Here is a 15,053-nt window from a genome sequence, read left to right on the forward strand (position 1 = left end):
CATGTTTTGACCACGCCCACAATAGCCGTTGCCCCTCTTATTCCCGCGGTGGCCCCGCCCCCTCACCCGGTATTTCCGGTTCCGGCGGGAGCGGCGGCGGCGGACGGGGCGCGGGGGGGACAGGCCGGAGGTCAAAGGTCAGCGGGGACCGGACATCTGAGGGGTCAGGGGGCGGGTACGGGCAGAGCGGGGGGTCTGGGAGTGGTGGGGGTCAGGGTGGGGGTCTGGAGTGCCGCAGGGGGGGTGTCTGGGGAGAGCGGTGGGGTCCGGGGGTACTGGGAGGGGTGGGGTGAGGGGTCAGGGGACATTTGGGGACAGAGGTGGGGTCCAAGGGCATAAGGAGGGGTGGGGTGAGGGGTCAGGGGATATTTGGGGACAGAGGTGGGGTCCAAGAGCAGCAGGACACAGGGTGGGGATCAGGGGACATTTGGGGGGACAGGGGTGGGGTCCAGGGGCATAAGGAGGGGTAGAATGAGGGGTCAGGGGATGTTTGGGGACAGGAGTGGGGTCCAGGGGCAACAGGAGGGGGGGGGGTGAGGGGTCAGTGGAGACATGGGGACAGGGGTGGGGTCCAAAGGCAGCAGAAGGGATGGGATGAAGGCTCAGGGGATATTTAGGGAACAGAGTGGGGGCTCCAAGAACATCAGGACACAGGGTGGGGATCAGGGGGCATTTGGGGACAGGGGTGGGGTCCAGGGGCATAAGGAGGAGTAGAATGAGAGGTTAGGGGATGTTTGGGGACAGGAGTGGGGTTCAGGGGCAGCAGGACACAAGGTGGAGGTCAGGGGATACATGGGGACAGGGGTGGGGTCCAGGGGTATTGGGAGGGGTGGGCTGAGGGGTCAAGGGACATTTGGGGACAGGGGTGGGGTCCAGCAGCATAAGGAGGGATAGAATGAGGGGTCAGGGGACATTTAGGGAATAGGGGTGGGGTCCAGGGCCATGGAGATGGATGGAATGGGAGCTCAGAGGTCACTCGGGGCACAGCACCGAGCTCCAACCCCACTGCGGGCTGGGGGACACACACACAGAGGGGTCACCTCACCCCTCTGACCCCCCTGACCCCCTTATCTCCCCTTCCCCACAGCCCTCCACGGCCATGCTGCGCTCCCTCCGCTCCCTCCGGCTCCTGTCCCCATCCCTGTCCCCACCCCTGTCCCCATCCCTGTCCCCATCCCTGTCCCCACCCCTGTCCCCATCCCTGTCCCCACCCCTGTCCCCTCCCCGCCGCCACCTCTCCTCATCCCCTCAGCTCCCCCTGCGGCATCGCCTGGCGGTGACAGCGGCGGTGACATTCACAGTGGCCGCGGGGTGGCTTTACCTGCGCCACCAAAAGGAACAACAACAGCAGCAGCGCCACCTGCGCCACCTCCGCTCCCTGTCCCTGGGCCAGGGCGACTTCCAGCTGCAGGACACCTCGGGGAGGACCCGCAGCAAGGCTGATTTCCTGGGCAGCTGGGTGCTGCTCTATTTTGGCTTCACACACTGCCCTGACGTGTGTCCCGAGCAGCTGGAGAGGCTGAGCAGAGCCCTGGAGCTGCTGGAGGCCCAGCCGGGGCTGCCCCCGGTGCAGCCGGTGTTTGTCACCGTGGATCCCCAGCGGGACGATGTGGCGGCCTTGAGGAGGTACCTGAGGGATTTTCATCCCCGGTTTTTGGGGCTCACGGGCTCCCCGGGGCAGGTGAGGGAGGTGGCAGCTCGGTTTAGGGTTTATGTGAGCGCGGGGCCCCCGGACAGCGATGGGGATTACGTGGTGGATCACTCGGTGCTCACCTTCCTGCTGGATCCCGACGGGATGTTCCGGGATTGCTACGGCAGCGCCCGCACGGCCGAGGAGCTGGCCAGGAGTGTCAGGGGACACATGGAGAGCTACAGGCCACTGTCACCTCCTGTCAGTGCCTGAGGGAGTGTCAGGGGACACATGGAGAGCTACAGGCCACTGTCACCTCCTGTCACCACTGCCTGAGGGAGTGACAGAGGGCACATGGAGAGCTACAGGCCACTGTCACCTCCTGTCAGTGCCTGAGGGAGTGACAGGGGACACATGGAGAGCTACAGGCCACTGTCACCTCCTGTCAGTGCCTGAGGGAGTGACAGGGGACACATGGAGAGCTACAGGCCACTGTCACCTCCTGTCAGTGCCTGAGGGAGTGACAGGGGACACATGGAGAGCTACAGGCCACTGTCACCTCCTGTCAGTGCCTGAGGGAGTGACAGGGGACACATGGAGAGCTACAGGCCACTGTCACCTCCTGCCACCACTGCCTGAGGGAGTGACAGGGGACACATGGAGAGCTACAGGCCACTGTCACCTCCTGTCAGTGCCTGAGGGAGTGACAGGGGACACATGGAGAGCTACAGGCCACTGTCACCTCCTGCCACCACCGCCTGACAATTACCAGCCATTTTCGCCTCTTGTTGTCACTGCCTGAGGGGAATAAACGGTGTCAGGGGGCACATGGATAATTATCGGCCACTGTCACCTCCTGCCACCAACTGAGGGGAATAAACGGGGACAAATGGATAATTACTGGCCATTGTCACCTCCTGCTGCCACTGACTGAGAGGAATAAACCTCAGGGGACACATGGAGAGCTACCGGCCACTGTCACCAACTGAGGGAGTGACAGAGGGCACATGGATAATTACTGGCCACTGTCACCTCCTGCCACCCTGACAATTACTGGCCATTTTCACCTCCTGTTGTCACTGCCTCAGGGGAATAAAGGGTGTCAGGGGACACATGGAGAGCTACCAGCCATTGGCCATTGTCACCTCCTGCTGCCACCAGCTGAGGGGAATAAACAGTGTCAGGGGACACATGAACAATTACCAGCCATTGTCACCTCCTGCTGTCGCTGGAGGGGAATAAACGGCCAGGGGACGCTTTGATAATTACCAGCCATTGTCACCTCCTGTTGTCACCACTGCCTGAGGGGGGTCTGCAGTGGTTTGGGGTGTGGGGAGGGCAGGGTGGCACATGCGGGGTTATATGGAGGGGAGGGACAGGTGGGAGGTGACACCCAGGGGTGTCACAGGGGGTGGGACAGAGCCCTCAGAGGCCACACCCTCCAGGGGTGTCACAGCGGGGAGAGGGACAGGTCACAGCCCTCCCAGGGGTGTCCTGTGAGGTGGGTGGGTGGAGGGACCCCCACCAGACCCCTCTGCCCCCCAGGTGTGTCCTGTAGGGTGGGGGGCTCTGTGTAGGTCAGTGAAGCAACTCCCCCACCCCTGTAGCCCCCCAGACCCCTCCCCAAAAAAAGGGAGGCAAAGGATGAGTGGGCAGAGGGACTCCCCACAGCCTCTCCCACCCCCTGTAGCCCCCAGGGCCCTCCCCACGGGTGTGGGGGGTACCTGTGCCGGTGACCGAAGCCCCCCAGGGCCCTCCCCACCCCACTCCCCTACAGAAGAGGCTTTTCCTTAGCAAAAAAGTTTTTATTTGGGGCCGGGGTCTCTCTGTGAGGGCAGCTGGAAGTTCTGGAACCTCTCGTGGGCCGGGCGGGCCGAGAGCAGCCTCAGCCTGGCCGTGTCCAGCGCCGCCTCCAGCCCCTCGTCCTGCGCCAGCTCCACCTCGGCGTCGTTGGCCTGCAGGGGACAGCCAGGGGTGACTCACGGGGACAAGGGACTCTGCAAGCCTGAGATATTCTAGAATGTGTGGTTTTATTGCAGGGTGGTGGGTAGAAAGGGCTTTGCCTTCAGCCACCAGCCTGGGCTGGAGGGAAGTGCCAGAGAGAGAAGGAGAGAGCAAGAGGGTTTGGGCTGAGAAGAGGGGAGAGAGAGAGCAAGGGGCAGGGTCAGAGTGCAGGGGGAAGAACAGGGAAAAGAGCAAGGAAAAGAGCAGAGAAAAGAGCAAGGAAAAGAGAGCGAGGTCCTGGTTCCAATCCATTCTATTTCCTTTTGTGATGAATATTCTAATTTACAGTGACCAACCAACACAAGACACAAAATCCTATAGAATCTCCACACAGCCTATAAGAACTACTACATCACCGTGTGTTATATTTTAAACTCTAAAAACTCCTCTTTAGACTTTTCTGTTTTGCTGCATTGACCTTTGGATCCCTCAGGCAGCAGAAGGGGATTGTTCAGTCCAAAGGGATTCTCCTCCAGCTGCCCAGGCTGTTGTCTTCAGGTTATAGAGTGACTAAGGCTCGGTGTCCTACAACTCAAATTAAGCTCCCATTTCTATTTCCATTACAAGTTTCACATTTTCAGAATCTTTTGCCAAGCAATCATATTTATAAGGTTTCCCTGATTCATCTTTCCCAACAGCCCGGGGTCCCGGCACACCCAGAGCCCCCCAAAGCCCCCCCAAAGCCTTACCAGCTGCAGCGAGGCCAGCAGGTAGCGGCACACCTCGAACGGGGGCTGCCCGGCCACCAGGCTGGCCAGGGAGTGCCACCGGCCCGGCTCCGAGCAGCGCTGGGTCAGGGCCTGCCCGTAGGCACGGACACTGAACGGGGCCCGGTGCTCCTGGGGACAGCGGGGACAGTGAGGGGACAGGAGGGGACAGGAGGGGACAGGGAGTGACACTGAGGGGACAGGAGGGGACAGGGAGTGCCCGTAGGCACGGACACTGAACGGGGCCCGGTGCTCCTGGGGACAGCAGGGACAGTGAGGGGACAGCAGGGACCGTGAGGGGACAGGGAGTGACACCAGTCAGTGCTCAGACACTGAATGGGACATGGGACACTGAGGGGACAGTGAGGGGACAAGGAAGGTCAGGGACTGTCACCAGCCAGTGCCAGCCTGTACCCACAGACATGGAACGGGGCACGGAATTCCTGCAGGTATGAGGGGACTGGGAGGGGACAGGGGGAGCTCAAGTGTGGGCAGGGGACTCAGGAGTGGGCTTGGGGTGCTCAGGGAGGGCAGAGGGGCTCAGAGGTGACCAGGGCACTGCCAGCCCCCTGCCCACCCCAGGGGGTCCCATCCCACCCCAGAGATCCCATCCCATCCCAGGCAGTCCCATCCCACCCTGGGGGTCTCAGACCATCCCAGATAGTCCCAGGCCACCCCAGGGGATCCCATCCCATCCCACCCCAGGCAATTCCAGCCCATCCTGGAGGTCCTAGCCCACCCCAGACAGTCCCATCCCACCTCAGGCAGTCCCAGCCCACCCCGGGGGTCCCAGCCCACCCCAGGCAGTCCCAGCCCACCCCGGGGGTCCTGCCTGCTCCTGCAGCAGCGGCTCCATGCGCTCCTCCCAGAGCCGGATGCGCTGGGACAACTCCGTCTCCTGGGCAAACTTCTGAGAGCTGGCCATGAACAGCTCCTGGGGCCACAGGGACAGGAATGGGGACAGGCCTGGCACTCTGGGGACACCCCCAGCCCTCCTGGGGACACCCCGAGCCTGTGCAGTCACCCCCAGAGCCCCACAGCAGCACCCACCACGTTCCTGCGCACCAGCTCCTCGTATCCGGGTTCGGGGGGCTCTGTGGGAAAAAGGGGGTCACCAGAGTGAGGGGACAGCACCCACCAACCCCATGGGAGGGACAGGGACACACAGGGACACACAGGGCAGAGGGGATTTGGGAGGGCAGGGTCAGCAGCTCACCCAGGGATCCTTCCCCCAGCTCTTCTGGCACCTCGGGCTCCGCGTCCTCAGGCTCCACGTCCTCGTGCTCCACAAAATCATCATCTGCCAGCATGGGGACACCACTCAGTGTCCCCTGGGACCCCCTCAGTGTCCCCTGAGACCCCCCCAACCTTCTGGGGCCCCTCCAGGAGGGGAGGAAAGGCTCCCCAGGCAGGGGGGATTCGGGGTTTTGGGGGGTTCCACACCTGCCCCTTCCTCGCTGCCGGCCTCGCGCTCCAGCTCCGGCTCCCACAGCGGCTCCTGGGGGGAGGAACAGCCCTGAGCCCCCCCTGAGCACCCCCAGAGTGTGGGAAGGGGCTGCTGGAGCCCCTCCAGCCCCCCCAGTGTAGCCCCCAGCCCACTCACCCCCCGGCTCTGGAGCTTCCTGTGCGCCGCCATCCTCTCCTTGAACTGCCGCCAGTACAGCACCTCCAGGTCTGCAGGGTGGGATGGGGGTTTGGGGGGCCCTCTGTGCCCCCCAAAGCATAAACTGCCCCCTCCCAAAGCACAAACTGCCCCCTCCCGAAGCACAAACTGTCCCCCAGCCACACCAGCCCCTTCCCAGGCTCCCCTGGCCCAGATTTGGGGGGTCTTTCCCCTTTGCAGGAGCTGGTGTACAGTCCCCTCAGTTTTGGGGTTCCCCTCCACGCCCTTCCCATTGCAGGATCCATTCCCCAGAGTTTTGGGGTGTCCTTCTTGCCCCACTGCAGGACTCAATCCCTGGTGTATCCCCCCAGTTTTGGGGTGTCCTCCCCACTGCAGACCCCAATCCCTGCTGTCCTCCCAGTTTTGGGGTGTCCTCCCCACTGCAGATCCCAATCCCTGCTGTCCTCCCAGTTTTGGGGTGTCCTCCCCACTGCAGACCCCAATCCCTGCTGTCCTCCCAGTTTTGGGGTGTCCTCCCCACTGCAGACCCCAATCCCTGCTGTCCCCCCAGTTTTGGGGTGTCCTCCCCACTGCAGATCCCAATCCCTGCTGTCCTCCCAGTTTTGGGGTGCCCTCCCCACTGCAGGACCCAGTCCCTGGTGTCCATTCCCCCCGTTTTTGGGGTGTCCTTCCTGTCCCACTGCAGGATCCAGTTTTGGGGTGTTCTTCTCCTCCCTGTCCCACTGCAGGACCCAGTCCCTGGTGTCCCCCAGTTTTGGGGTGCCCTCCCCAGTGCAGGACCCAATCCCTGGTGTCCCCAGGGTCCCTGGGGACTGTCCCTGTCCCCCTCACCTGCGAAGGTGGGCCCCCTCCTCCTGCTCTTCCTGCCCTCCGTGGTGTTGTCTGTGGGGAGCAGAGCAGGAGTGACCATGGGATGGGAATTCCGTGGGTTTATCCCAGCTGGAAAAGCCCTCTGAGCCCACGGAGAGGGGACAAGGCCACCCCTGCCCCTGTCCCCAAGTGCCACATTGCACAGGGCTGCCCACCCCACTCTGCTGGAGGTTTTTAATTAAATAAATTAAATTAAATTAAATTAAATTAAATTAAATCAAATCAAATCAAATCAAATCAATCCTTTGGGACGTCGAACCCACGGGAATCACTCACAGACTGCAGAGAACCATCTGATGAAATCCTGGAGCTTCCTGGGGCCCCTCCTCTTCCTCTTGCCTCCCACCGTGTCCTCCAGGCCCTGGGGCACCAGGAAGGGCCTCCCTGCGGGTGACACGGGTGACACTGGGTGACACTGGGTGACACTGGGAGTGTGGCCACCACCAGGGACACTTGGGGATGTCACAGGGTGGGGACAGGGACACTTGGGGACGTCACAGGGCTGGGAATGACCCCAGAGTGGGGACAGGGACACTTGGGGACATCACAGGGTGGGGACAGGGACACTTGGGGACGTCACAGGGTGGGAATGACCCATAATGGGGACAGGGACACTTGGGGACGTCACAGGGCTGGGAATGACCCCAGAGTGGGGACAGGGACACCTGGGGATGTCACAGGGCAGGGAATGATCCATAAAAGGGACAGGGACACTTGGGGATGTCCAGTGGGGCTGGGAATGACCAGCTGTGGGGCTGGGGACACTGAGGGACACCAGGCCAGGAATGACCCACCACAGGCTCCCAAAGCTCCCCAATTTCCCCCAAAATTACCTTTCCTAAAGGGTTTCTCCTCGGAGTCTCCAAAGGGGTCGAGGCTCTGCCACGGGTTGGGCTCCTCCTGCCACAGGGTGAGGGAGGGTGGGCAGGGGGTCTAGGGGGTCCCATTCTGCCCGGATTTGGGGTCTCCAGGGCTCAGCTTTGGGATCCCCAGGGCTCCAGGGCTCCCCTTACCTTGCTGTGGGGTTTGGGGTCCTGTCTGGGGGCTCTCTCCCTCAGGATGTACCCCCGGGTCCGGGGTGTGCTCTGGGGGACACAGAGGGGGACAGTGAGGGACAGGGAGGGACAGGGAATGGGGTGGGGGATCCAGGGAAGAAATGGGGGGATCCCAGGGGTCTGGGAAAGGAGTGAGGGGATGAGGGAAGGAACAAGGAGCTCCAGAGATCCAGGGAAAGAACAAAAGGCTCTGGGGAAAGAGTGGGGGGCTCTGGGGAAGGAGTGGGGGGCTCTGGGGAAGGAGTGGGGGGCTCTGGGGAAGTAATGAGGTGCAGTGGGGCTCCAAGGAAGGAACAAGGAGCTCCAGGGATCCAGGGAAGGAGTGGGGGGCTCTGGGGAAGGAATGAGGCACTGGGGGGCTCTGGGGAAGGGGTTAGGGAATCCAGGGAAGGAATGAGGGGCTCTGGGGTTCCAGGGAAGGAGCACAGGCAGACCCCCAAGCCCCTCTGAGCCCACACAGACCCTCTGAGCCTCGATGTGTTCATTGGGGACTGGAGTCACTTCCATGTCGTCCCCCAGGGCCCCGAGGATGTCGTCATCGTCATCTCCTGCAGCTCCTGCAGGGCGGGAATGGGCAGGGGCTGGAGGAGCTTCTGGGACCCCCCATTCCCTCCCTGCCAGCCAAGGAACCCCCCAGGAGCCTCCCCTGCCAGGGCCATTCACCCCAGAGCACCCAGGAGGGACACAGGGACCCCCTGGCAGGTGTCACCCCCTGAATTCACCCTGTAGGGACACAGGGACCCCCTGGCAGGTGTCACCCCCTGAATTCACCCTGTAGGGACACAGGGACACCCCTGGGCCAGTGTCACCCCTTGAGTTCACCCCAGAGCACCCTGGAAGGACACAGGGACACCCCTGGGCCAGTGTCACCCCCTGAATTCACCCTGTAGGGACACAGGGACCCCCTGGCAGTGCCACCCCTTGAATTCACCCTGTAGGGACACAGGGACCCCCTGGCAGTGCCACCCCCTGAATTCACTGGAGGGACACCCCTGGGCCGGTGTCACCCCCTGAATTCACCCCAGGAGGGACACAGGGACATCTCTGGGCAGTGCCACCCCCTGAATTCACTGGAGGGACACCCCTGGGCCGGTGTCACCCCTTGAATTCACCCCAGGAGGGACACAGGGACCCCCTGGCAGTGCCACCCTCACCTGTGTCCTCAGAGAAGCTCAGAGCCTGCACCGGGGCCGTGCCGCAGCCGGCGGATCCCGGAGCCGCTGTGGGGGACAGGGACAGGTGAGCTCCTGGCGGTGACACTGACGGTGACACCCACACCCCAGGGGTCCCCAGGTACCTGTGGGTGTCCCCAGGGGCTGCTCCTGCAGCGGGTGGGTGGGGGAGAGGCCGGCCAGCTCCAGCAGGAAGGCCCCGGAGGCGTGAGGGGTGGAGGTGTTCATGCGGAAATCGCGGCGGCTGGCCAGGACCTCGCCACGCCGGCTGAGGGGACACTGTCAGGGACTGTCCCCAACGTCCCCAGGGTCACCCTGGCCTGGCTCGGGGTCAGCCCAACCCTCCCTGCAGCCCCGGAGTGGCCTGGGTGTCCCCAAATGTGCTGGGAGGTTGCTGCTCACCCTGACGGGTCTCAGCAGGGATTGGGAGATGGGAGTGAGGGGTCCTGGCTGGAGCAGGGAGGGGACAGGGGACACTAACAACCAGGGGAGGGGACAGGGGACAATCCCAACTGGGAACAGGAGCAGGGAGGGGACAAGGGACAATCTCACCCAGGGGAGGGGACAGGGGACAATCCCAACCAGGGACAGCAGGGGAGGGGACAGGGACAAGGGACACTCCCACCCAGGGAGGGGACACAGGACAATCCCACTCAGGGACAGGAGCAGGGGAGGGGACAGAGGACAGTCCCAACCACGAGAGGGGACAAGGGACAATCCCACCAAGGGACAGGAGCAGGGATGGGGACAAGGGACAATCCCACCCAGGGGAGGGGACAGGGGACAATCCCAGCCAGGAACAGGGATGGGGACAAGGGACACTGCCAGCAGTGGCACCTCAGGAGGGGGTTCTCCTTCTTCTCCCCCTCTTCTGGGGGCACCAGGGACATCGGGGTCAGGGGGACGATGTTCACGGCCTGAGAGGGGACAGGGGGGTGGCACTGAGCCTGGGACAAGTGTCATTGTCCCCAGGGCCACCATCCCCCCTTGATGGCCACAGGATTCACACGGGAAAGGGAAAAAAGGAGGAAAAAGGAGAGAGATAAAAGGGAGAAAATGGGGGAGAAAAAGAGGGATAAAAGGGAGATAAAAGGAGGAATAAAAAAGGGATAAAAAGGAGGAGAAAGGGAGAGATAAAAGAAAGGGAAAAGGGAGAAAAGGAGGAATAAAAAGAGGAAGAGAGAGAGAGAGAGAGAGAGAAAACAAGGAGGAAAAAGAGAAAATAAGGGAGAAAAAGCGAGAGAAAACAAGGGAGAAAAAGAGTGATGAAAGGGAGAAAAGGAGAGATAAAAAGAGGGAGAAATTGAGAGATAAAAAGAGGAATAAAAAGAGAGATAAAAGGGAAAGAAGGAGGGAGAAAAGGGAGAGGAAGGAAATGATAAAAGAGGGATAAAAGGAAGAAAAGGAGGGAGAAAAAGAGGGATAAAAAAGAAGGAGCAAGGGAGGGATAAAAAGAGGCATAAAAAAGGAGAAAAGGAGGGAGAAAAGAAAGGATAAAAAGGGGGAGAAAGGGAGAGAAAAAGGAATAAAAAAGGGAGTAAGGGAGGGATAAAAAGTGATAAAAGGGAGAAAAGGAGAGATAGAAAGAGAGAGATAACAAATAAAAAAGAGAAAAAGGGAGGAATAAAAAGAGGGAGAAAAAGGGAGAGAATGGGAGGGATAAAAAGAGAAAATGAACAAATGAAGAAATAAAAGGAGAAAGGAGGAATAAACCAAGGAATAAAAGGAGGAAAATACGTGTCACCCTTTGAGCGAACAGAACTAAACAGAAAAGATTAAAAAAAAAAAGAACAAAAGGAGAAAAATAAGAAATAAAAGCAGACACAATTGCCCTTACAGCAGGCTGCTGATCCCTCCTCATGTCCACGCTGGCCTGGCTGCTCTCTGCGATGTCATCCAGGGACAGGAACTGCCAGGGGAACCCCAGGGGGGTCAGCCCAGCTGGGAGGGACCCCAGGGACCCCCTGGGGCAGGACACAGACCCCAAAGGGACCCCTGTGGGGCAGGACAGGGGGCACAGACCCCAAAGGACCCCCCCTGGGGCAGGACAGGGGGCACAGAGACCCCCAGGGACCCCCCTGGGGCAGGACAGGGGGCACAGAGACCCCCAGGGACCCTCTGGGGCAGGACACAGACCCCAAAGGGACCCCTGTGGGGCAGGACAGGGGGCACAGAGCCCCCCAGGGACCCCGTGGGGCAGGACAGGGGGCACAGACCCCAAAGGACCCCCCTGGGGCAGGACAGGGGGCACAGACCCCCCAGGGACCCCCGTGGGGCAGGACAGGGGGCACAGAGCCCCTCACCTCCTCCTCCTTGTCCGTGAAGGTGGCATCGGTATCTCGGCCATCGGGGGCCAGGGAGGTGGGCAGCTTCTCCCTCCTGGGGAAAAATGGGATCAGGGGCCATGGGAAAGGTGGGGGAATCCCAAAAGAATAATGGAGTTTTTCTTCTTGGAGTGAGTGGATGGAAAAGGGCCCCTCCAGGTGGGAAAATCCCACCAAAAAATGGGGTTTTCCCTCTTGGTGTTAATGGGGGGGAAGGGCCCCTCCAGGTGGGAAAATCCCAAATAAACAATGGGGTTTTCCCTCTGGGTATCCATGTTGGGAAAGGGCCCCTCCAGGTGGGAAAATGAAAATAAAAAAATAATAAAAAAAAAAATCCTTCCCCTGGGAAGGGAAAATTCCCCTTTGGGAAGCGAAAATTCTGCCCTGGGAAGGAAAATTCCACCCTGGGAAGGGAAAATTCCTCTCTGGAAAGGAAAAAATTCCTCTCTGGGCAGGGAAAATGCCACTCACTTTTTGTTGGAGATGCAGTCCAGTGTCTGGCAGACCAGCATGTACAGGTATTCCACCTGGAAAACAGCCCCTGGAGCTGGGAAAGGGGGGAGCAGCTCCTGGGAAAGCCCCTCCACCCCAGAGACTCCCCATTCCCATCACGGGGCTCAATTCTGGGGGGTTTTGGTGCTGTTTTCCCGGGTTTTTTCAGCCATTCCAAGGGCAGGCTTGGGGAAATCCCTGGAATTTGGAGCAGCCTGGGGCAGTGGGAGGTGTTCCCTGCCCAGGGGGGCACTGGGGGGGCTTTGGGGTCCCTTCCCACCCAAAAAATCCCGGGATTTTGTGGTCAGAAAGATCCACTAGCCCGGGATTTTGTGACAAAATAGGATTTTATATCCCACCCTCGAGGGAAAAAAACTGGAGAACAGCAAAATTCCTGCTCCGGGGGTGTCAAATTCCCCCAAAGGGATCCAACTGAGGAATGAGGGACTGAAATTCCCCCAAAGGGATCCAAATTCCCCCAAAAGGATCCAATTGAGGAATGAGGGACTGAAATTCCCCCAAAGGGATCCAAATTCCCCCAAAAGGATCCAATTGAGGAATGAAGGACTGAAATTCCCCCAGAGGGATCCAAATTCCCCCAAAGGGATCCAATTGAGGAATGAGGGACTGAAATTCCCCCAGAGGGATCCAAATTCCCCCAAAAGGATCCAATTGAGGAATGAGGGACTGAAATTCCCCCAGAGGGATCCAAATTCCCCCAAAGGGATCCAATTGAGGAATGAAGGACTGAAATTCCCATCGATGATCTGAGGCCAAGGGGGAATTGTGGGGTGGGCCCGGGGACTTGGGGCAGCTCAGGGGTCCTGGGGATGGGGCAGGGACCCCAATCCCAATCCAGCCCCAATCCCCGCTCACCTTCTTGCTGTAGATGCAGGCAGAGCCCTGGATCAGCAGCGCCGCCTCCATGAAGTTCATGGTGGTTTTGCCGTTGTCGAAGGAAATACAGATGTGATCCAGCTGTGAGGGGCAGGGGGGACAGAGAGGCTGAGCCTGGGGGGATTTGGGGTGGGATTTGGGGACAGGGCTGAGGGGATTGACCCCGATACCTCCTCCAGGTACTCCCCGAGCTGTGCAGCCACATCCACCTCCCAGTTCTTGGTGAGGTCCCGGATGGGCTGGAGCAGGTGCAGGAATCGGGAATCCACCTCCTCCATGCTGGGGGGACACCTGGGGGGACCCTAAAACTGCCTGGGGGGTCCCAGAGCAGCAGGGATCCCACAGGAATGGAGGTCCCACGGTGTAGGGCAGGGATGGGCACGGAGGGAGCTCTGCAGGAGTCACAGCTGGGCTGGATTGAGATAGAGAGAGGGATCAGGGAATGGGGGGAAATCCTGACCCCAGTGATGGCCTGACCCATCCCAACACCAATCCCAATCCCAACCCCAGTGCTGCCCTGAGCCCATCCCAACACCAATCCCAATCCTGACCCCAGTGCTGCCCTGAGCCCATCCCAACACCAACCCCAGTCCTGACCCCAGTGCTGCCCTGAGCCCATCCCAATCCCAATCCCAGTCCTGACCCCAGTGATGGCCTGACCCATCCCAACACCAATCCCAATCCCAACCCCAGTGCTGCCCTGAGCCCATCCCAACACCAACCCCAGTCCTGACCCCAGTGCTGCCCTGAGCCCATCCCAACACCAATCCCAATCCTGACCCCAGTGCTGCCCTGAGCCCATCCCAATCCCAATCCCAGTCCTGACCCCAGTGCTGCCCTGAGCCCATCCCAATCCCAATCCCAATCCTGACCCCAGTGCTGCCCTGAGCCCATCCCAACACCAATCCCAGTCCTGACCCCAGTGCTGGCCTGAGCCCATCCCAATCCCAATCCCAATCCTGACCCCAGTGCTGGCCTGAGCCCATCCCAATCCCAATCCCAATCCTGATCCCAGTGCTGCCCTGAGCCCATCCCAACACCAATCCCAGTCCTGACACACAGATCCTGACCCCACTCACAAGCCTGGTCCTGATTCTGACCCTAACCCTGACCCTGATTCTGACTCTGACCCTGATCCTGACCCCGATCCTGACCCCAACCCAAATCACAGTCCTGCCCCTGATTCTGACTCTGCCCATGATCCCAATCCTGACCCTGATCCTGATCCCAGCTTCAGTCCTGACCCTGACCTCAAACCCCATCCCAATCTGGAGCCAATCCCGACCCTGACTCTCACCCCACTCCCATCCCCTGTCCCGACCCCAATTCCCACCCCAACAGCGCTGTAAACCTCAATCCCCATCGTGCTCCCGGTCCCCATCCCAGCCTCAATCCCATCCCAAACCCAACTTCGGTTCCGATCCAGATCCCAACCCCAATCCCGACCCCAGCCGCGTGCTCAGCCTCGATCCCGATTGTGATCCTGATCCCAGTCCCCATACAAATCAAAATCCTGGTCCCGATCCCGGTCCTGGTGCTCAGCCCATTCCCCATGCAAACCCCAGTCCAAATCCCGGTCCCCGTCCCGATCCCGGTCCCGTTCCCCACGCAAACCTCGCTCCCTGTCCCTGTCCCGATCCCGACCCTGATCCCGGTCCCGATCCCGTTCCCCACGCAAACCTCGGTGCTGATCCCGGTCCCGGCTCTCAGCCCGGCCCCATGCAAACCTCAATCCAAACCCCAATCCCAGTCCCCTTCCCCACACAAGCCCCAATCCCGATCCCCAACCCAGCTCCATGTAAACCCCAATCCCGTTCCCCATCCAGGTCCCGTTCCCCGAGCAAACCCCAATCCTGGTCCCGGCCCCGTTCCCCACTCAAACCTGGCTGCTGTCCCTGTCCCTGTCCCTGTCCCTGTCCCGGTCCCGATCCACAGCCTGGCCCCATGCAAACCCCAATCCCAATTCCAGTCCCGTTCCCCACGCAAACCCCGATCCCGATCCCGGTGCTCAGCGCAGCCCGGCCCCATGCAAATCCCAATCCTGGTCCCCATCCCGTTCCCCACACAAACCTCGGTCCCGGTCCCGGTGCTCAGCCTGGCCCGATCCCGATCCCGATCCCGATCCCGATCCCGATCCCGATCCCGATCCCGATCCCGATCCCGATCCCGATCCCGATCCCGCCCCTCACCGGCCCCTCCTCATTCCCCGATCGCCGCCGCCATTTTTGTCCTTCCCGCGCTCCGTGACGTCACCACACCCGGGTGTGACGTCATCACC

The 15,053-nt window shown here is 60.7% G+C and overlaps 2 protein-coding genes across 2 annotated transcripts; one reads left to right on the forward strand and one right to left on the reverse strand.

Moving 5' to 3' along the window:
* The first annotated feature begins 60 nt into the window (after positions 1-60).
* Positions 61-2,562, forward strand: SCO2 (synthesis of cytochrome C oxidase 2). The gene is made up of 2 exons (XM_083860306.1): positions 61-137; positions 1,088-2,562. The coding sequence occupies exon 2, from the start codon at positions 1,100-1,102 to the stop codon at positions 1,901-1,903; it is 804 nt and encodes a 267-aa protein (XP_083716432.1). The 5' UTR covers positions 61-137; positions 1,088-1,099; the 3' UTR covers positions 1,904-2,562.
* An 873-nt stretch (positions 2,563-3,435) lies between these two features.
* Positions 3,436-15,024, reverse strand: NCAPH2 (non-SMC condensin II complex subunit H2; the record flags this gene model as incomplete). The annotated part of the gene is made up of 21 exons (XM_083860649.1): positions 14,965-15,024; positions 12,946-13,187; positions 12,755-12,856; positions 11,858-11,913; positions 11,366-11,441; positions 10,900-10,971; positions 9,900-9,979; positions 9,188-9,330; positions 9,045-9,110; positions 8,353-8,447; positions 7,849-7,920; positions 7,669-7,735; positions 7,112-7,219; positions 6,797-6,847; positions 5,945-6,015; positions 5,785-5,839; positions 5,558-5,641; positions 5,392-5,435; positions 5,174-5,275; positions 4,324-4,473; positions 3,436-3,585 (listed from the first exon to the last, which is right to left on the reverse strand). Exons 2-21 carry the CDS (start codon positions 13,051-13,053, stop codon positions 3,436-3,438), a joined length of 1,752 nt encoding a protein of 583 aa, XP_083716775.1. The 5' UTR covers positions 13,054-13,187; positions 14,965-15,024.
* Positions 15,025-15,053: the final 29 nt, after the last annotated feature.

This window comes from Zosterops lateralis (genome assembly GCF_965231275.1).
Source record: "Zosterops lateralis genome assembly, chromosome: 4".
NCBI lineage: Eukaryota > Metazoa > Chordata > Aves > Passeriformes > Zosteropidae > Zosterops > Zosterops lateralis.

Bases quoted from the DNA above. Each gene is read 5' to 3' on its own strand.
- SCO2 (XM_083860306.1), top strand. From the start codon at position 1,100: ATGCTGCGCTCCCTCCGCTCCCTCCGGCTCCTGTCCCCATCCCTGTCC.